The sequence below is a fragment of the Amaranthus tricolor genome, chromosome 16, assembly GCF_026212465.1.
Source record: "Amaranthus tricolor cultivar Red isolate AtriRed21 chromosome 16, ASM2621246v1, whole genome shotgun sequence".
NCBI lineage: Eukaryota > Viridiplantae > Streptophyta > Magnoliopsida > Caryophyllales > Amaranthaceae > Amaranthus > Amaranthus tricolor.
In genome coordinates, this window is record NC_080062.1 from 17,831,143 (window position 1) to 17,854,197 (window position 23,055).

Consider the following 23,055-nt stretch of genomic DNA (forward strand, 5'->3'; position numbering starts at 1 on the left):
ATTCTTCTAACAAATTAAATTTTAGTTAAAGAATTATAAATCATGAAAACTTAAAAAAAAAAAAAAAAAAAAAAAAAAAGAAGACATACACATAAACACAATTCCTTCTAACAAATTAAATTTTTGTTAAAGAAATGTGTAATGTATGAAAATAACCAAAATAAAAACTAAGAACAATAATTCTTTTAATACAAATAAAAAAAAAACTTTGATTAAAGAATTAAAATTTAAAAACCTACAATTTCAAGGATTCAAGATTGAATGATACAATTGAATATCCAAAAACTCAACTTAAGAATTTTCCTCACTTGTCCTCTTAATACTACACTTTGGCCAAAAATAATGGAGTAAATAGTAAAGGAATTTTTCTGAATTTTTAATGTAATTCAAATGAATTTTAGACCCTTCAAAACCTTAATTAAGCATACTTAATTCCTCCCTTGATTAGCATTAAGGGAGGAGTTATATATATATATATATATATATATATATATATATATATATATATATATATATATATATATATATATATATATTGATATTTTAACGGAATGTTACACTATTCTTTCAAACACTGTGCAATTGTGCACACTATCACTTTGCACTCTTCCCTTAAATTACACACACCAACTACTTATTTATACTAATAGCATGAATATAGAATGTTCTAATTCCTTCTAAAATAATCTAGACCTTCCTATTATTTACTTGATGCTTTTAGAATGTTCTAGAATATCAGTCTCCACTATAATATTTTAGATTAACCTATATATTTTCAGAATATTTGATTTTTTTAGAGTATTCTAGACCACTTTAAAAACTTGCTGAACTTTCTAAATTTACATGCTAATGACCTCAACAAAATCTAGGACTACTTACTAACATTACTAATTGTGTATTTTGGTATTTGGGAAGATTATCCCAAAAATGTTATTTGCTGCCCTTTTACCTTGTACATTAAGTGGTTACAAGAATACACCTTACACCACCACCTTTACCAATATACATTCACTAATTTATTATCAACTTTCCCGAAGATATGAAATTAGCACTAGCACTATGGTGCATATCTTACATCATAGAAGGTTTTGATTGTAACATTCGGGAAAATTAATATTTTAAGACGAGTAAGTTTAAGAGAATTATCAGTGCGAGAATGATCCTAAATACACATGACATAAAATATTCTTAATCTAACTCCTTCTTTTCTTTTCCTTTTTCTTAAAAAAAAATAAAATAAAATAAAAAAAATAGGAAACCAGTTACACGCGTTTCACTATTCATCATCATCTTCAACACAAAAGAAAAATCAAACCCTGCTTTGCCTTCTCAAAACCTTCGAAATCCATGCCTCATCCCGTCATTCCTTGCCTTCGATTTTCAAAGAAAAACGCAGCTCTACCCACCTTCTTCCTCTCCTTTCATCTATTATTCATCTTCTTCATTTGCCTCTTTTCCCCAAAACCCTTACATTTTCGAAAACCTTCAATCATCTTCCTTCTCAAATGTTCGAACAACAGCAGAAATCAAGTGAATCGATTCTTTCCTCTTCTTTCGACATTTTCTCTGGTATTAGGGCTGAAATTTCTTATTGTCTTGCTAAATACTTCTATACATGAACAAAACCTCTTTCCATGGTTCCTTTGACTTCGAATTTCAACAATAATCGAAGCCAACCATTTTGAAGCCAACCATTTCGAAGCCAATAATCATATTTCTTCCATCTGATTCCTTGATTTTCGGAAATAACGAACAAAATAATAACAGGTATGATTCCCTCTTTCTCTGAATTTCAATTCTATAATTTCTGATCATGAAATTGCGATCTAACCCTTCTTTCCCTCTCAATTCATCTGATTTCTTGAAACCCAACAGCTGCACCATGAATGTCGCCCTACCTTCTTGAGCATTTTCGAAGAATCGTGCCTTCTTGCTATCTCTTCCTTCGGCACATCCCGGTACAAGGCAAGAAGGTAGTCAAGTTTCTTTTGTTAATTTTGTTATTTGATCTTGTTAGCCGCATCTTTCGGATATATGCAATTGGATTATCATTTCTTGATTATATTCAATTGTACAAAATTATTCTTTTCAATCAAAACTTCATGAAATTAAGCATTTGAGATTCATTGTATAAATTGCTCAATTAAAAGAAATGGACAATTAATAATTAGTAGTAAATTGTGGAATGTGGATTAAGATTGATGGATCTTGAGGATTAGTATGATATTTGTGAACATCAAATTTAAGAAATTGATGGAAAATGATTGTTGATGGTAAGGTTATGGATGATTTAATGTTCTTGAATAGGTTATTATATTCTTTTGAGGACCTTTGGACTTTGAGTTTGTATGTTCACAATTGTGTTTGATTGAAATATAAGGAGAGTCCTTAAGGTGAGTAATATTGAGAAGAATGTTAAAGAAGTCTAGATCGTGTCTATAAATCGTGATGACATATTACAGCTTGGGTTAGAACACGCATAATTCTTTAAAGATTAGATATGCTAGAAAAGAATCCATGAGTAAGTTACGGTCTTAGGAGGAGATGCAATGAGCTATATGAACCTAGTTTGTAGTATCGAATGCTTTTTTGTGATGTTATGTTTGTTATGCTTCAGGAAGCGACGTCATCAAGGAACCTTTCTAGTTGATAGCTGGATTCGTTACCTTGAAGCGACATCGTCGGTGAGTAGTAACAGTCCCTTAAAAAGGGGTCTGGCCAGGCTACCATTTGTAAAATGTTTATTTAAAGTTTGTGAAATTTATATGAATGTGATAAATGTTATGAATGATTATGCTGATATTGATATGTTCAATGGATCGGGCTTGCGAGCGGGTCATTGACGGAGTTGAGGAACATGGTTCCCTACTCCTTGTTTTTGAAGCGAATTATCATTGAGATATTGACTAGCTTCACCCGAGAGTGACATAGCCTTAGAGCTATGGATGTTCCTCTCAACTAGACTCCCTGTGCGCACATAGATCTAGGTAACTGATGTTGCTTTTAAACCATTGTTTTGAATTGTTGTGTTTAATTGTTTTGAATTGTTGCTTCTCACTCAATTTAATCTGATCCTCTGTTATTTCCATCTTTTAGTCTGATTACAGATCGGAACCGGTCGGGGACGATGGGTTAGCGGTGTTGAATAGCGTTCCAAGGATGTATATTGAGCTGAGCACGTAGGAATTTGTAGATTTGTATTAGGATTTGGATAAATGTATATTTGTTTTGGCTGTGCTGGTTATACCGGACTTGTAGAGAATTGTATGTTTATCTTGTGTATTAGTTAGATATATGCTTTATTTGGGATTTAGCTGAGTTAGACACGTTGAAGAGCTTGTGACCCCTTTGCTTGAGTTTTGGAAGTGTGATTTCAGTTTCTTGGGAAACGAAACCCAATGATGACCCTGTTTACCCAGTCAACGATAAGTCGGGTTGTTACATTGATAAAACCATCATCGAATCTTATCTTAAAATTCTCTAAACTTTTAACTTTTAGCTCGTGACTGTCACTTGTTTAAATATGGTCATCTTTCCATTTTTAATGTATGAAACATCTCTTGTTCTCTACATATGTGGTTCCAGACCGCAAATCTAAAATTAACTTTTCTTGATTAACTACCTTCTTATCACTTTGAGTCAAAAAATTGTCTTTACGAATATTTCTTGTTGGGAATACATTGGAGGAACCCCATCTCATCCAACTTCACCTCATCCGACTTTTCTTTTAACTTCTTTAAATTCGTTAGGTCTTCCTTCACGTTTAGACAATTAAATTGTATATTATCCTTCTCGTAACAATGGTAGCACCCTCAATCACTCCTATCTCACACTTTTTGTGTCTAACTATTACATTTTTGCATTTTACTCATTTTCGACATATTTGTGTGCACTTTGACTTTGGACTCTTCGACTCAAACCACACACATCAACTAGTTATTTATACTAATAACAATATAAGTATACAAGAAAATTCTAGGTCCTTAATCTGAACAACCTAAACTGTTATAATATTTACATAATACTATTAAAGTGTTTAAGACCTTTCTAATATTCTAAAACATTTTATACCGTACCAAAGCTATAGCCCCCACTAGATCTTCTCAAATTAAAAAAGATATTTTCAAAACATCTTATTTCTACTTGTCTATCCCGCTTTGGAGACTTCTGGAACTTTCTAAAACCTTTGTACTATAGACTTCAACCAAATCTAGAAACTACTCACCAACATTACTAATTTGACAATTGGGTATTTGGGGAGATGATCCCAATAAATAGTATAAAATAGAAGAACCGAGGGTCTAAATAGGATCTATATAATACAAGTACTACATACAATAAAGTTGAAATCCAAAAGAATGAAAACAACATGACCTTAGTCCTCCTCAGTGGAGTGGTCCATATCCATTAAATAAGTACTAGTAAGTTGTTTACAGCAAACACATTACTCTCCGGAAGGTGGAACATATCTAAAGATTCATACGAACAAAAAATAGATAAATAATTTTATAAAATTCAACATCGACTTTTGAGCGGAGCACATAATTTCGAGGTCTTATTTACATTTCATAAATTTCAAAAAATTAGGGCCCTTAACAATTAAAAAGAGATATTTTGTTTAACTAAAATAAAAATTCAATACAATTTCAATTTTAAGTATTATAATTAAATGAAGGAAAATGATATATATAGCCTTATAAGAAAAAATCTTATATTTAATTTATATAATTTAATATTGTTTTTCATTTGGAAACATAAATATTTTAATTATACTTTATTATTTAATTATTTATTATTTCTTGGGAAATTAAAATCATTATATAAAATATTAATTGTTTTTCAATTTTTGGACTAGATTCTCTTGAAAATTTAAAGTTATTAATAATAAAAAGAATTTGTTAGTCTTTATGTACAACCCTAAGGGCTGTAAATATCATTACCTTTAAATGAAAGCTCAATAATTTCTAATTTTATTAATATTGATTTTATAAAAATAACTTAAATTAAATTGTTAAATATCTAACGTTAAAATAGAAGAGAAAAAATAGTAATAAATTGATGACTAATAATAAAAAGAGTATAAGTTTGAAGGGTTGAAAAATTAAAAAATAAATTGTTGATTATTTTTTATATTAAGTTAGTGATAGTTGATGTTAGATGAATGTGTAAAAATTAAATGATGTAAGAGGAAATATTTAAAAGTTAAAGTTGCTTTGGAAATAAATAGAAACAGAGAGAAAAAATGTATAATTAATAGGTTTTGAAGATATGATTTTTTTTAATATATTAAGTAAAAGTTAAAGAGTTGCTTTAGAAATATTAAATAAAACTCTTACCAACTACTTTACCACAATAGTATATTAATCCAATATGATTTTTTTTTTAATATGAGGCGTTTTACGTTTGGGGCGCTATAGGTTTCGGGCCTTATGCGGTTGGGCACCCTGCACTGCCCCAAAACCGCCCATGAACCCAAAATCCGATTTTGAACCGACCTGAAACATCTGACTCAAAATCGATCCGATGACTCGAAGGAATAACCTCTACTCCCTCTGTTTTACTTATTTTGCACAAGTTGTAAAATGAGTGATATTTGTTGGAAAGGGGAAATGGATTGAAACAAACACAAAAAAATAAACCCAACCCTTAAATTTCGCCACCCTTTTCATTTTATCGCCACCCCCTGATGAAATTACGTATTTGCACCTGGATTTTCCAAACATTACGATTTTGCCATTGAGCTTAAAATTTCCTATACATACCACATTCTCACTAAAATTTTTCTTACCACACTTAAAAACCAACTTACAGAAGCAAATTGTTGGAGAAAAAATTAAGTTCAATCTGCAAACAATTAATCGAGGTAATTTTTTTCGAATGTAATTAATTTAAATTTACAAACGAAAAAAAATAAAGTTAAACCGCCCAGATCTGGGCGATTCAATTTATTTTTTTTTCGTTTGTTTTTGAATAATTATTATAATTTTTAATTATATTATTATTATTGTTATTATTATTATTTTTATCACTGTTAATATTAATAATTTTTTTATTATTGTTATTATTGTTGTGATTGTTATTATTTTTATTATTAAATACATATTTATGTTTTGATTTTTAATTTATTAATGTATATATGTTTGTTATTATTATTATTATTATTTTTATTTTTAATTACTTTTTTATATTATTTTTATTATTATTGTTATTATTATGGTTTTTTTTATCTTTTTGAATGTAAATTATTATAATTTTTTTTTAAAAAAAAAAGTAAATTGAATAGTCCAAATCTGGGCGATTCATTATAATTTTTTTTTCGTTTGTTTTTGATAATTATTATTGTTATTTTTAATGTTATTATTGTTGTTATTATTATTATTATTATTACTGTTATTATTATTAATTTTTTTAGTATTTTTGTGATTGTGATTATTTTTATTATTAAATTATTATTTTTCTTTTAATTATTAATTTATTATTTTAAATATGTTTATTATAATTAATATTATTATTATTAATAAACTTTGTATGTTGTCTTGAAAAATATTTTTATTATTGGTTTTTTTTGTTTTTTTACTTTTTTGTTTTTTTTCCATTTTTTGTTTTTTAGAATAATAATTATTATTTTTATTTATATTATTATTGTTATTATTATTATTATTATTATTATTATTATTATTATTATTATTATTATTATTATTATTATTATTATTATTACTGTTATTCTTATTATTTTTATTATTATATTATTATAGTGGTTGTTGTTGTTATTATTATTATTATTATTATTATTATTATTATTATTATTATTATTATTATTATATTATCCTTTAATTTTATTTATAATTATTTTTTTGGTTATTAGTGTTATGATTATTGTTATTATTTGTGTTATTATTGTTATGATTATTATTAATGTTATTATTTTTGTTAATGTTGTTATTATTTTTATGATTATTGTCAATTTAGAAAATTAATATTGTTTTTTTGTTCATGTGGTTAATGTAACGTAATGTTTGATTATGTTCATTTATTATTAATAGTTAATGAAATTGTCAAAAATTGTAGTAAATGGCTGGTAATCAAGGAAAAGGAAAGTGTTTTTTAGACAATTGTTGAGAGGTAATAGTTCTAGGCCTACCTTACACAGAGGGGACCCGCATGAGAGGGGGGTAACGGGTTCTGCTAGAAGGGCTAGGCAGGAAGAGGTTGCCAGACACAGTACTGCCCAAAGGTCGAGTGCGCTAGACCTAGTCCGAACCCCTCTTGATGACCAGTCTAGCAGCATCCAAAGTAGTTAGGGGATTTCTAGTGTTGATGATAATGATGCTGATGATGTTCAATATGAAGCTCCTGATTCTCGCCCATTGGACTGGATTGTTGTTCAGGGGCCCGACGGGAGATTCGCACGTGGCGGCCCTAGTTCTTCTGCCGCAATTGAGTGCGCAGGACGTAGTTTCGTCGATAATGAGCCGCCATGAGAGAGCAAGCCCTCACAGTCCGCTAACACGGACTGGTTAGTCACATCGCCCCAGCCCGGGGGGCCGACAGATACGCGACTGATCCCTAGCTATGGCGGGCACATAGCTAAACTTATTTTTGACGCCTCCGATTCTGGATTGCCGTATTAGGAAGAGGCCGGTGGAGTCCATCATCCGACTAAGGGATATGTCCGATGCACTAAATGGTGTTCTACCTGCCACTTCCCTCGGCCGACTACCGGACATTATGCACCAGCACATCGACTGTGCTTTGATATCGGCGTTCGTGGAGAGGTGGCAGCCGGATACGAACACCTTCCACATGCCATGGGGGGAAATGACGATTATGTTGCACGACGTGTAACGAATATTGGGTCTATTGAAGGTTCTCTGCCGGCTGAGCCTTCTGAGGCTGAATGGCAGGTCGGTATCACCAATCTGTTCGGGGAGCCTATGTCTGAGCTTCGGCGTAGAGGTGCGTTCACCTACGGCTGCGTGAACGTTGCTGAACTGATGCGGCTGTGTCATAGGTCGCAAGCTATTGATACCTAGACGACAGCGTACTACATGGCTATCGTCGGCTCTACCTTGCTGGCGGATAAGACCAGAATTGGCATGCGACCTCACCCATTACTAGCCGTGAACGTTGATTAGCAAGAGGTGCCCTGGGGTGCGATGACCTTGGCCTACTTGTATAGGCAGCTCGGAATGGCATCTAGGGCTGGTTGCAAGACCATTACGGGCTGCCTCACATTGCTTCAGACATGGATCTATGAGTACTTTCCCACTTTCCGCCCTCATCCTCGCCGAGAAGATGTGCCAAACATGACTAGGGCGGAGATGTGGTCAACGAACAAAACCATGTCGTGAGGTGGACAGGCTGAGGGACTGCCGCAGGGTTCTTGACTCAATGACGGAGACTTAGGTATTGTACTTAAAGTTAATTTTGTTATGCATGTGTTTTTAATTTTACATTATTCTTATTTAATACCTTGGCCTGCATCCAGGTGGAATGGACTCCGTACAATTCTGCTCCTAAAGCGTTGCTGAATGAGCACCCATGCACCACCATCATCGGGGGTATCACGTGCTTTGATATCGTCGAGGTGTATTTGCCGGAGGGGACATTGCAACAGATTGGATTCATGCAGGCTATTCCCCCCACTCCTATGAGACCAGCAAAGGCTCTCCGACCGGCACACGACACCTACTCCGTGACCTTTGCTTCTTCTGTTGTTTATTTGGAGGCATGGAATAGGTTCCCCTTTAGTGCCCGCGTTGTTGAGCAGGGACTTCGTCGGGCATCTATTCCATCAGAGGCGGAACCTACTTACGTTGACTGGTTCAGAGTGTGCTTGCACCCGTACATAGCCCCCGACGAAGGCCCGACTTCCGGTCCTGGTCCTTCTCAGAGCAGAGCTTAATACGTGAGTTTTGAAAATATACTTGTTTTATGCTATGTCTTTGTGTTTTTTTGATGTTGTTTTATATCTTGTTAACTCCTTTTTTCCTTTTGTTTTTTCAGTTTCTCAATGAATGGCCCAGTCGATTCGCTCCAGTGGCTAGACTACCTCCTTCGCTCGCGGATATGAACCCCGTCAACGACATGCGTTAGAAATATACCTTAATGATTGTAGAGATTTATTTGCCGAATGGCAAATTTTTAAAGGGCATGGCCCTTCATAGTCTATACTTCAACTATTTTACATTAATGATTGTATTTATTTTCGTCGACGCTATTTACATCACATTTAATTCATGATTACATCGTTGCTATACACAATGAATGTGTTCTATATTTTCTATAACAACCACTATATACAATAGTATAACTATGGACTATATACAAATTGAATCTCGTGTATTATTTGTATAATACAAGTAAATAAGGATTTATACAACACGTAAGACTATGGAGTATCTAAATTTACAACATTGTCAGCGGTGTTATTACTTGGTCGTGGTCGTGGCCCGCGTAGATTATTCCAGAGCATAATCCTCGTAGTGAAATGTGTGTCAATATGTCTGGTGAAGTTGTCAACTACTTCTCTCCAGCGTTGATGGATGGGCGGCAGTGGGGGGGGGGGCGGAATCGCCGTTCATTAAAAGTTGACAAAATGATTTCCATTCACCCAACATATATGTATAACTTTATTTACACTATGCACGCCCGGTGCTTTCCTTAATTCCTACTAAAGATTGCGTTTCTCGACTACTAGATCTGCCACTAGATCTCCCGCGGGATGAAGATCTAAACCTTCGACCACGAGAAGATGATCTGCTATATTCAAATGCAATTTTTTCCTTCTCATGGTTTTACTTGTACTTGGCCTTCCCTTTCTCGGTGGACTTGCGTAAGGCTCAAGTATTTCGGCTCCTTCTGGGTGTAGTTCATATTCAAGTACCTGAGACATTCGGCGTACAACAGCGGGATCAGATTTAAGGACTTCATCGACCAGAGATTGAAAGTACTCCTTATCATTGGCGTTCGCGTATCGTACTCCTTCGTTGGTCTCGTCTCCTACCTCCGTGTACCTCAAATTACTCCAGAATTGATGAATGTCATCCACATACAAAGCACCATGTGAACCGATGCACATATGTAAATAGCATGCACATGGCAATCCATGGGTTTGTTGAAGTACACAACCGCATTTTTTTAATACAAATTCACCTAGTTCTAACATGTGGTTATACTCAAGCTGGAGCTGCTCCAAGGCATAGATAGATACATGGCGATATAAAGGTCTAAAGAAATGTTGTCGCAACGACCTTGCTACAGAATTCATGGATTCCTGTAGTGCTTGTCGGATCCTGGCTTGCTGATTTGTAATCTGTGCGTGTGCCCTTTTAAAAAGGGTATCGAATGAGCTATTACCGCTACCAAGGTAATACTTGAAAGACGAGTGTTGGCTTTCAACTCTGCTGGTAGTCTGGTTACCCAAGTGGAAACAATTATTCGTCCACGCACGCACAAATTTCTCTCGAAGTGGAATCCATGTTCCAGCCAGATACCAAACAATCTTTTTGTTCCTAACGACCATGTACTCACGATCGCTTGCAATCTCTGTTCAAATTCCCCGATTGTAGAACTTTCAACCAAGGGGTTCCATCTGCCCTGTCTGAATAGTTGGTCTTGTTGAATTTTTCCCGCCACACAACTTGTGCACCATATTCTCAACGTCGTTGGCAATATGCTAGATGCATAACAAATACCGCACATCTACATAAAACAAAACATTGAATGTAATTAAGACATATTCAATAGATAGAACGATAATAATTAATCAACAAAACCTTTTTACCTGGGAAGACGTCACGAATAGCTACAGATAAACCTTTGTCTCGATCGGTTACAATGACGCTAGGAGTCTGAGCAGTGCCGAAAATATCTTTCAATCCCTGCAACACCCACGAATACGACACAGCCGCCTCATCTCGCATCAAACAAAACGCAACCAAGAAGTTGTGATTGGTTGGCGTCATTTCGACCACGTCACATAGTGGCCACTTTTGTTTGTTCGTTTTGTACGTTGTATCTATCAGCACAACATACGGCCACGTACATATCATTTGGATAGAGGTAGGATTGGCAATTAATAGTTTGCTCATTTGCCCTTCGCTATCCAAGTCTGTCCAGACCACGTAATTAAATTATGTGGCCATATGAAGACAGTGTTGAAGGGGAGTCCTACCCTCCATCTCTTCTCTCCTTATTGATTGCCTAATATTATATATCTGATTCATACTAGCATAAAAACCAGGAAAATTATCTCTAATAGAATTCATAATAAAGGCCGGTTGCATTCCTGTTGCATTAAGCTGTAGTATGTGCTCCCGAATATCTACATTGATCCTATTCGCCCTTACATGACCATTTCTGTACACTAAGAACGGGTGGTTATGTTTTCCTTTTTCACCAGGACACACCCTTACCGTCCAAGGTCTTTCTCCTGGTTTACGACTACTTCCTACAATCAAAAATTTACACCCGCAACTTCTACTTTTAGAACCAGGTCGGGCAGTATTATCTAGATTATGTACATCACCCCTAATATTACCATAGCGGTGACATCTTAAATAGACACTAACTCTAGATTATCCTTCTTTCTTTTTATAAGAAGCACGTGTAAATTGAAAACCAATTGTTATTGCTATCGCATCGGCCCAACTATGTAACTCATCTACGGAAATAAATTCTCTATCCGTAACAAAGCTACCGGAGTAGTCTACGTTGTCTCCAAAGTTTTCAAACTCCTGCAAATTTGAAATAAAAATAATATAAAAAAATTACATTAATGACGAAAATTTAAATAATAATTATAACAAAAATTAATAAAAATACTAATAATAAAAAAAGAATTAATAATAATAATAATAATAAAATTACCTAAATAAATAAAAAAAATTTAAAAAAAAAAAAAAATAAATCGCACAAAATTGGGCGACTGAACCATGGTTCAGTCGCAAAAAATTCAGTCGCCGGGTTTTGTGTGACTGAATCATGGTCTAGTTGCCCAATTTTGTGCGACTGAACTATGGATCAATCGCCCAGTTTTGTGCGATTTAATTTAATTTTTTTTAAAAATTTTCAACGGTTCAAATCGAAAAATTTACGTACCGCATCCGATTCATAGTCGCTTTCGTTATCCATAGTTAACCGATTACAGGTAACAGCTTGTTTAAGAGTTTTTAGAGAGATATTACCGTGTTTGAATTAGTACTTCATACGCGTCTGAGAATTCGATATATAGACAAATCTTTCGGATTAAAGTGTTAATAGTGTTATTAAGTGTGATTTACATTTATTAATTAAGTTTTAAGTCAAGTGGCAATTTTGTAATTTTTTAAATTTTAGAGGCAAATACATAATTTCAAAGGGTGGCGATAAAATGAAAAGAGGTGGCGAACTTTAATAACACCCAAAATAAATTGATGATTAAAATAAATGGTCAAATTGGAGACCGATAAATTAGATTTATCAAGAGTATATACACCGCCCAATTCAGTATTTCTTGTCAGACATCTACATTAGCCGTAACCCCACCCTAAACCCCAAAAACCTCCAAAAAGAAAACAAGTGTAGTTATCTCTACCATTGGACCATGAATGCGCCTGTAATATTGTTTGACAAAATACTTTATTAAATAATGTAATTTAAGTAGGTATAAATAGATAATTTTAATAGTCAATAAATTAAATTTTAGTGTTTAGTTAATTAGCTAGTTTGAAACTTTGAATAATTTTTTTTAAAATTAATTGATCAAATTAATTGATAAGATCCTCATTATATTATTAGTCACTCCAATTGACAATTAGTTATCAGTTGTTATTAACACCTCCATTTAAAGCAACTAATCATTACTCCTTTTATTCTTATTGAACATTATTTTTCATTATAACCAATTCTATTACTCCTTCTAACTTTTTACTTGTCCTATTTTTTTATCGGGTAAGTTTACCTCATTTGTCCTATTTCTATTTTAAAACCTATATTTATAGATGGTCTCCTCATTTTCTTAATATTAAAAATATCCAATATTGCACATGGGTCTACTATATTAGGTGGTCCCCTCCAATTCTTAATATTAAAAACACCTAATATTGCATATGAGTCTACTTTTTATATCACGATTATTAGACAAAACAATCGTTGTCATATTAGTTGTTATATTTTTCTAATGTTTATGATCACTAATTATATTATGATAATCCAATCCATCTTGTATGAGACTGCTTATTGTGAGATGAGCCAATATAAAAAACACATTAGTAAAAAACATAAGAAAAAACCCCAATGAAAACTAAATTTGCACTATTACAAAAAGCGATTTAAAAAAAAATTGAACTGATCTTAGTAAAATTATCTCACGATAAAACGGCCCCAATAGAAAATTAACAATGGCATATTTACATGTTTTGAACTTCATTTTGGTATTCAAATACATAGCATATTCTTTTCATGATAGTTTGGATTATGTGGACGATTCAAGTAAAAACGGTCCCAACCTCGAGCACTCTCAATGGTGATGAAAAAAAATTTCTCACCAATCTCTCTTAATACTTTCCTTCTCATCCACATCAGATTTTTTATATTTAAATTTTTGCTATTAAGATTTATTCCATTCATGAGAAAAAAAGTTTCCTGTCATACTTTATATTTTATTTCCACTTTATTTTCTCTATTTACTCTATTAAGACAAAAAAATAATTTATAAAATATTATGAAGATATAATTTTAGTACCACAAAAAAAATATAATAAAAAGATTAAACACATTAAACCACTAGAATACTAATTTTATGAAATTAAAGAGAAGATAATTTTTAAAGTGTGTCAAATAAAATGGGATGCTTTTTTACCTAAAAAAATTCTCACTCAAATAAAAATAATTCACCAATGTGATAGCTCTTAGGCTCATTTTCCGGCTCAACAATCACCTTCCAATTTATCACTTCTTCCTTATTAGTTCTTTTGGTCTTTAATGTTCTTTTCATTTAGAATATTCTTTATAAAAAGAGAAAAATTTGATTAATGTTTTTGACACATATTTAGAAGATAAAATATATCCATGTGAGAATTTGTTAGATTCGTCTTAATATATACTTTTTCATTATGTATTTTTGATAAAATTTTATCATGTGTATTTAGAGATATTGTGATTTAAAATTTTCTTTGAAAATTGTGCAAAAAATAAATGAGAAGAACAAAAATAAATGGAGGAAGTATTATAGAAAATCATAATCAATCGACAAAACAAACACAAACAAAATAAAAAAAAGATAAATTAAAATTCTAAAAGCCTCATCCTATTACATTTCTTCTACATTCGCGTGATTCGCAAATATTCCAATCGCCGTTATTTACTTAGATCTCTTACTACTTAGAATCTATTTAGTTCATGTTATTTTAAAAAATAAAATTTTAATTAGTAAAAGTTAAATATAATTTGCACTAATTAGTTATAATTAGTAAAACTAGTTTGCAATCAGTAAAATTTAATTTTTAATCAATAAATTAATATATAATTTATAATTTAATAATCAATTATAATCAGTAAAAGTTTTTTTTTTTTTTTTTTTCTTTTTTTTTTTTTTTTTTTATATATCACAATTCTGTGCAAATATTATTCCATTGGTGATAATAGTTCTACCATGATTGTAAGTAAGAAGCACTCTTGAGTGCAACCGCTCTTCCACCTTCCTAAATAACTTGTTCCACCTTCCCAACAATTAAAACAGCAGCAACCAATCTTACACTACTTCTCAATTATCCTCTTTTTTGTGTTTCGTGTCATTCCTTTTCTTGTCCTCCATTATTATTTCTTCCTTCTTGGGTTCATAACCAATCTTAATTTCACTTGCTTTTTTCAACTTAATAATAATTTTGTTTATTTATCTTTTAATAATCAATCATTTTCAATTTTCCCATCCTAGTTGAATGAACAACAATCTCACTCCTTAACATGGATCTTGAATCAAACAACAATCCTATCAAGGTAATACATCTCTTATTTTCCCATTTTTGCAACTTCTTGTAGGACCCATTTTCTATATATTACCAGAGTCTTGTTAGTCGCAACCTATATGGGTATGGTATCATAGACCCATTTTCAATACACTATCAGGTCCAACCTTCTTATCTCGTTTGGTTTGATATGGGTATGGTATCATAGACCCATTTTCGTCTTGGATTTTATTAGTCGCAACCTCCTTATCTCGTTTGATGTGGATATGGTATCATAGACCCATTTTCAATACAAAATCAGGGTCTTGTTCATCGCAACCTTCTTATCTCGTTTGATAGGGGTATTATCATAGACCCATTTTCATATCTTTGAATCTTTTTGCAGAGAGAATCATGGAGGACGGTTCTAACTCTAGCATTTCAAAGTTTAGGAGTTGTTTATGGAGATTTGAGTACATCCCCATTATATGTCTACAAAAGTGCATTTGCAGAAGATATTCATCATTCCGATACAAATGAAGAAATTTATGGGGTTTTGTCTTTTGTTTTCTGGACATTAACCCTAATCCCTTTGCTTAAATATGTATTTATTGTCCTTAGAGCAGATGATAATGGTGAAGGTGGTACTTTTGCCTTATATTCTCTATTATGCCGACATGCCCGTGTTAGTTCTTTGCCTAATTGCCAACTTCATGATGAAGATCTTTCTGCTTATAATACCCACAAAAAGGATGATTTTGATGATAAAAATGCTGCACAATCTAGTTTGAAATTAACATTGGAAAAGCACAAGACTTTGCATAACGTCTTGCTAATTTTGGCTCTTATTGGAACTTGTATGGTTATTGGTGATGGTGTATTAACTCCTGCAATTTCTGGTAATTTTTTTAATTTTTTTTTCAATAAAATTGATTTCTAATGTTGGGTTAATTTGATTTTGATTTGGGATGTTGGGAATTTGGGAATTTTTTAATTGGTTAGGCTTTTTTTTTTTTTTATTGTGATTGCAGTTTTTTCAGCTGTTTCTGGGCTGGAACTTTCACTAACAACTTCTAGGGAGCATCATCAATGTGAGTTTCTGGGTTTGTTTTAAATTAATTGGCATTTGATGTTGAAATTGATGGGTTTTCCCCTCTTTGAATGTGACCGTAATTCGTTAATGATGTGAACGAGATTTGATTCTTGATCTTGAGTAAATTAATTCATTCGGGTTGAGAGGCTAGTGAAAGTTGAATCTTTTTGAACTGAAATAATCTTTTGAGCTTTATTGTTATTATATTTTCAATTTATTCCGTTTCATTGAATTTGCTAAATTTTCTAAAATAGCTTTGGCTTAAATTTGCATATGTACCAAATTCAAATTGATTTTGAATTTCCTTAAGTCGTTGAGAATTAAACTCTTATTTGGAGAACATAATAAAAAAACCTTTTATTTCTTAGGCTAATTTATAATTCTCGAAATGATAAACTTATGAATGCATGAATCTTGAGCTTGGCATTACATTCAAGTATGTTGATCTTGTGATTATTTTTCCTTATCATCTATACCATGTAGAAAGTGTATGAAAAAAATTCACAAAAAGTAAACAATTATTAGGAATCATATAATTTTGGTTAAGATTAGCATATTTTTGCGGATCTAATGTTTGATAGGCTTTTTGTGTACTTTCTCTGTTTCATATTACTTACTACATTGCAAGATAATGCACTATTTATTCATCACTCTTGATTTGTGATTAGTTTTTAATTTATAAGTTAAACCATGTCAAGTGGGATCTTGTTTGATTCATCTCAATACAAAAATTATTAATATCAAATTTTTATAAGTTATTATTATTCATATTTAAAGATATTAAGGATTAAATTAGTGAATTGGACTGCATGAAAAGTCAAATAGTGTAAGTATTTTGGAACAGGAAAATATGAACAAAGAACAACATTATCATGTGTACTAGTGCTAAGTGAATCACACAAATATCATTCTTTATTACATGTACAATATGGTGGCGTCCAAAGGAATCATGTTCAAGATGGACTTTTGCTTTCTTATGCATGCCTAATTGCCATATTGCATAATCAATGTTTTGTTTTTCATTTGGATTTGACAATTTCACATCATAATAGTGCTTGTGGTGCTAAGTTAGGCACAAATATGTGGCTTTTATTATTTCATTCCTTGGTTTGGTCAAATTTTGTTGAAATTTGATTCTGAGACAGATATAATAGCAATAATTTGAAACAACATCTAAAGTTGCTGATTTGAACAGTTAAAAAAAAAAATTTATATGAGGGAGTTCTTACCTACCACCTTAACAGTCACATGGACCATTTTCCTTTGTATAGAAACCAAAATGATTGTGAATTTTATATTACAAGAGGGTATTTGACATGGGCATTCTCAATAAAGCCAAATATTTATTCATTTTTGATTTTGTATATAACAAACCTTACTAGGATCACTTATTAAATTATATGCACTTTTATTTTTGTGAAGTTACCAACGATATTTGCTATCAAGGAAATTCTTAAGGGTAAGATTGCTTACATGTCAATTTCTAAAGCATGTCGAGATGGGACTTTAGGGTCGTATAATAGCTTTAGGGCAATGACCTGTTGTGTTGGAGGAGAATGATATTATTCCTATGTTGGAGCAATGAAATCACACATGGTTATTTGATGGAGAATGAAAAGTCTTAGTAACTTAGTGTAAAAATACAGTAACGGTCGTGATCGTAGTAACAAACTGTGATGCAGTTATTGTTATGCCTAATCTTATGAAATATTCTTGATACGACCGAAAAAACGACTTTTTTACGCTTTTACAACATGGAAAATATCAATTCATTGTTGTAAACCGTTACAACACAGCCGATTTGATGTGATGCGGTAACAGTCATGGTCGTAGTAACGAACGGCGATGGAGTTATTGTAACGCCTAATATTATGAAATATCCTTGATACAGCCTGAAACACGGTTTTTTTACATCTTTACACCATGGGAAATTTCAGCACATTGTTGAAAACTTTTATTACGCGGCCGATGTAATGCGATGCGTTCTTATTTTTGCACTATAGACTAACTTTGAGGCATGAAAATAATTAGGAAGGGAAAGATAAAGAATAAGTTGAAGATACACATAATAGGACATTTTGACTAGTAACCTGATTTTATGCAATGACTTCTCTGTGATGGAATGGACAATTAATATCCTTATCTGACCTTTAGCTGAGGGGATATTGTTTTGTAAACACAAGCCATAGTTTTCTATTAAAGTATTTGTTAAGATGTCTTTTCTCTTTGCTGAAGTTATGTGATTGGAGATAGAAAAGGAGGCATTAAGGGAAAAATGTTTGAAAAGAAACTGGTCAATTTTTGTCATTCATTTTAGAAACCTTCCAAAGTTGTTTTAATCTCTTACGTAATTGGGTTTAATATATTCTAATACCATCAAATAATTAATTCATCATGCTTTCATTGTGATATTCTGGTAATCATGCATTGCATTATTATAAACAAATTAGCTTACTTTTCTAAGTATCTTTTGTAGTAAATTATCATTGACCACTTTACTTTTCTAGTGCTTCTATATTAATATTTTACTGAATTCACTTTTGTGACAACTAAAAAAACATGGCGATTGCCCCAATAACATGAAGTGACTTCTATCTGGATTGAGTTTTGGAGTCGAATGTATATGCCCTTATCTTTTATTAGTGATAGCAAAGAGATTGTTTTTTATTAACCTTTAGTATCATACATCATCCGATGTTCATGTAAATAAGAAGTGCACATCACTTAGTGATTCATTGTAATACTCCCTCCAAGTTAGAGCAAATATCCCATTTCCCTTTTAGGTCAGTTCACCCTAATTGTCCCATGTAATGATTTTTTTACATAAATAGAAACTTTTGTTGTGGTCCCCTCCTTAATTTTACACGTGGCACCTTTTTGTGGTGGCCCCCTTCTTAATTTGTACATGTGAAAACCTTTTTATTGTGGTCCCTTCCTAAATTATAGATGTAGAAACTTATTTATTGTAGTCCTATCATGTAAATCCCAAATGAGATATTTGCTCTGAATTGAAAAGAGTATCATTTATTATGATCCAACAAACATAAAAAAAAAAAAAATTATTAAGCACTATTCACTGCAAGTTTGTGACAGTGGAATTGATTCTTATGATAATAACTTTGTCTTGTTCATGCATCTACAATTCTACTAATAATTCCTTTGAACATTGATTGACCAATAATGACTCCTATATGTTGGTTTTATAGTTTATGTTGATGTACGTCACATCATGTGTACTTCTATTTGTATAAAGTTGCACAAAATGTTTGCTACCAAGGGCCAATCGGAAACCACCTCTTTAGGTTGTATATGTTTGCCTCCCAGAACCCGCCTAGGTGGGAGCCGCTAGTGGAATTAGGTAATGGGAATTAAAGATGTATGTCGGAGTTTCGGCTTATGCTCTTCAATTATGTCCTAGCATCATTACACACTCAATAATGTGTTGTAGTTTTTCCTATACATGTGACTCCATTCTTGTCATTGCTTTATTAAATAGATGGCATGGGGAAATGTCTAAGCATTTATGGGAACATTGTATGACTACTTGTAGCCTGTATTATGAGGTATTCAACAGTATTTTGGCTGCTCAAATTAACTAATTTATTATCACAAATTGTCAAACGAGACGGTCTCATAGTGAGACCATCTCTATTGGACTGACTCAATATACACTTTCAATCTTACATTGATTACTTATATAACATTAAATGATCACTCACAATCTTAAATTAATCACTTTTTATAGTCTTAAATGATCACATTGAGACCATTTCTACAGGACTAGTTCAATATACACTTTCAGTCTTAAATTGACATAGTAGTGTTGGTATAGGGCTACTTGAGGGGCATACTCACTCCATGACTTGTTTACAATGAAGTGTTAAGACTTTCATTAAGATCAAATGAAGGATGAATGCGTTACTTTAATATAGCGAACTGGACTCCAGTTTGATCGAGATTGTTGAAGTTTGATCTTTAAAAGAGCTTAATACACACACTGATTCTAATTAGTATTTTGCAGATATAGAAGTTCCTATTGCTTGTTTCATATTGATCGTGTTGTTCGCTCTACAACATTATGGGACACATCGGGTTGGATTCCTGTTTGCACCTATCGTAATAACATGGCTTCTTTGCATAAGTGCAATCGGTTTATACAACATTGTGCACTGGAACCCCTATGTCTATCAAGCACTCTCTCCATACTACATGTACAAGTTTTTGAGGAAAACCCAGAGAGGCGGATGGATGTCTTTAGGCGGCATCTTACTATGCATGACAGGTAAGCCGCGTAAAAGTGAATTGTGGTAGGTTTTCGGCTAGTTGAGTTGATCGGGTCTTAAACATTAGTTTGGTCTAACATGGGGTTTTCTCTGCATTAGGTTCAGAAGCTATGTTTGCAGATCTCGGACACTTCTCTCAATTGTCTATTAAGGTACGCGCTCATAGCAACTCGCACAGACTAAAGTTTTTCCTTTTTATTTTCTGAGGGGGGATTCTTTTATACATGTCTGACGAGTGGTCGTTTGTACAGATTGCGTTCAGTTTTGTTGTGTATCCATCGTTGATCTTGGCATACATGGGACAAGCGGCTTACCTATCTAAACACCATTCTCTACAAAGTGACTACAGGATTGGATTCTATGTATCTGTACCTGGTAAGTGTATACGTATAATTGATTGAAACTCTAGTAATGAGATGGGAATCAAAATTTATTTCTAAACCGGTATGTATTTCTTTGGGGATGCGTTTCAGAGAAGATACGATGGCCCGTTCTTGGTATTGCGATACTTGCTGCAGTGGTCGGAAGCCAAGCTGTTATAACAGGAACATTTTCTATCATCAAACAATGTTCTGCTTTGGGTTGCTTCCCTAAAGTTCGAATTGTTCACACATCTTCTAAACGACACGGCCAAATTTACATACCCGAGATTAATTGGATATTAATGCTGCTATGTCTTGCTGCTACTATCGGGTTTAGAGACACAAAACACTTGGGAAATGCATCAGGTAATTGCAATGTAAAGATTTTTTAAGTCTAAATGAAATTTCGAGTCATGATAACATTTAGTCCCGACTAACAACAATAATGCAAAACACCTTTATACCAAAAGATTGGAGTCGGCTACATGAAGCAATAGATCGGTTTTAGTGGTCGTCTATATGAATTCATCTTTTTCATTCATTTCGTTTTTCTATCATCTCAACCTATAAGTCTGAATCCTTCCTATTCCTTTCTAGTTCTTCCTCCGGGAAACCGTTTTAATGCCATTAACTTCTAACTTTCTACCCTGTCTTTACACATGCTCAAACCATCTTAAAGGATTCTCTTTCTTTCTTTTTTCGTCAATACTTTCGACTCGGACTTGTATATTTTGAGTTTTGATGATGACTAGAATTTTTGTTGGAACAGGTTTAGCAGTCATTACAGTGATGTTGGTAACCACATGCCTAATGTCTCTAGTAATAGTATTATGTTGGAAAAAGAGTGTAATACTTGCGATTTTGTTCATATTCTTCTTCGGTTCAATAGAAGCACTCTACTTCTCAGCTTCGCTTATCAAGTTCTGCGAAGGGGCCTGGGTTCCTATTGCCTTGTCCTTCATCTTTATGATGGTCATGTATATTTGGCATTATGGCACATTAAAGAAGTACGAGTTTGATGTCCAAAATAAGGTTCCAATTAACTGGCTCCTCGATTTGAGTCCAAATTTGGGAATTGTAAGAGTTCGTGGAATCGGTTTGATACAAACAGAGCTTGTCTCAGGCATACCTGCCATTTTCTCGCACTTTGTGACCAACCTTCCAGCATTCCATCAGGTGCTAGTCTTCCTTTGTGTAAAATATGTGCCTGTTCCTCATGTCGGGTCTGAAGAACGATTCCTTGTTGGACGAATAGGCCCTAAAGAGTATCACATCTATCGATGCATTGCACGATATGGTTATCGTGACCATCACAAGGATGAGTTTGAGTTCGAGAAAGATCTTGTATGTAGCATTGCAGAATTCATTCGCTCTGAAAAGCCAGATAATAGAAATGTTCACAAAAGTGAGGATGAGGAAAATCTGACTGTTGTAGGATCGTTTTCAACTAATCGAGGAGTTAAATTATCGGAAGATGAAGGTGATAGTACCGAAATAATCGGCTCATCCCAACTTCAAAAAGTGGACTCTTTGGAAAAACCAAGGAAAAGGGTAAGGTTTGTTGTCCCCGAGACTCCCCAAATTGATCGTGAGGCACGGGAAGAGTTGCACGAACTGATGGAAGCTAGAGAATCCGGCATGGTTTTCATCTTAGGACACTCGTATGTGAGAGCTAAAAGTGGTTCGAGTTTGATAAAGAAAATGGCTATAAATTATGGTTATGATTTCTTGAGGAGAAATTCAAGGGCACCTAGTTATGCAATTAGTGTTCCTCATGCTTCTACATTGGAGGTGGGAATGGTGTACCATGTATGATTTTGTTTGTGAAAAATACAAGCAATATACTTATTTTGTAGTATTGCTTCTTGGGTTGTTTTATGTTGTGTATGTACATGAATACATGATCAATCAAAATACACTTTACATTGTTTATTACTATCAAACTTAGAATACAGATCTGTATTGCCAGTTTTGAGTCAAATGATTTTCAACTATCAAAATACACCCAAATTGAGGATTAATGAATAGGATAAAATATCATTAATAATAATGTGATTGGTTATATACTAGGGATAAGATTGGAGAATCCTAGGCAAATTTATCTTTTATGTACATGGTGAGAATTGAACTCTTATCACAAGGCAATATAAAAAATTTTCAATTGCTAGATCAATCCATAATTACCCTTTAGTTTCAAAATTTTCGTATGGTAAAAAAGTTTTTTTTAGTCTGCATAGTTACCCTTTATTCACAAGTAAGGCTGTAAAGTTAATGTTAATTTTTTAATCTTGTTTTATTATTGGCTTATCCTCATGTAAATTTGTATTATTATATTGGTAGTTGATTTTTTTTGTGTTTTAGTCCATGTCAGATTTTTCATATGAAGTAAG

The 23,055-nt window shown here is 32.9% G+C and overlaps 1 protein-coding gene across 1 annotated transcript; it reads left to right on the plus strand.

Annotated features, from left to right (window-relative positions):
* Positions 1-14,614: 14,614 nt before the first annotated feature.
* Positions 14,615-22,608, plus strand: LOC130802660 (potassium transporter 8-like). The gene is made up of 8 exons (XM_057666669.1): positions 14,615-14,979; positions 15,334-15,826; positions 15,959-16,018; positions 20,042-20,302; positions 20,403-20,455; positions 20,555-20,678; positions 20,777-21,031; positions 21,435-22,608. Exons 1-8 carry the CDS (start codon positions 14,947-14,949, stop codon positions 22,478-22,480), a joined length of 2,325 nt encoding a protein of 774 aa, XP_057522652.1. The 5' UTR covers positions 14,615-14,946; the 3' UTR covers positions 22,481-22,608.
* The last annotated feature ends 447 nt before the right edge of the window (positions 22,609-23,055 follow it).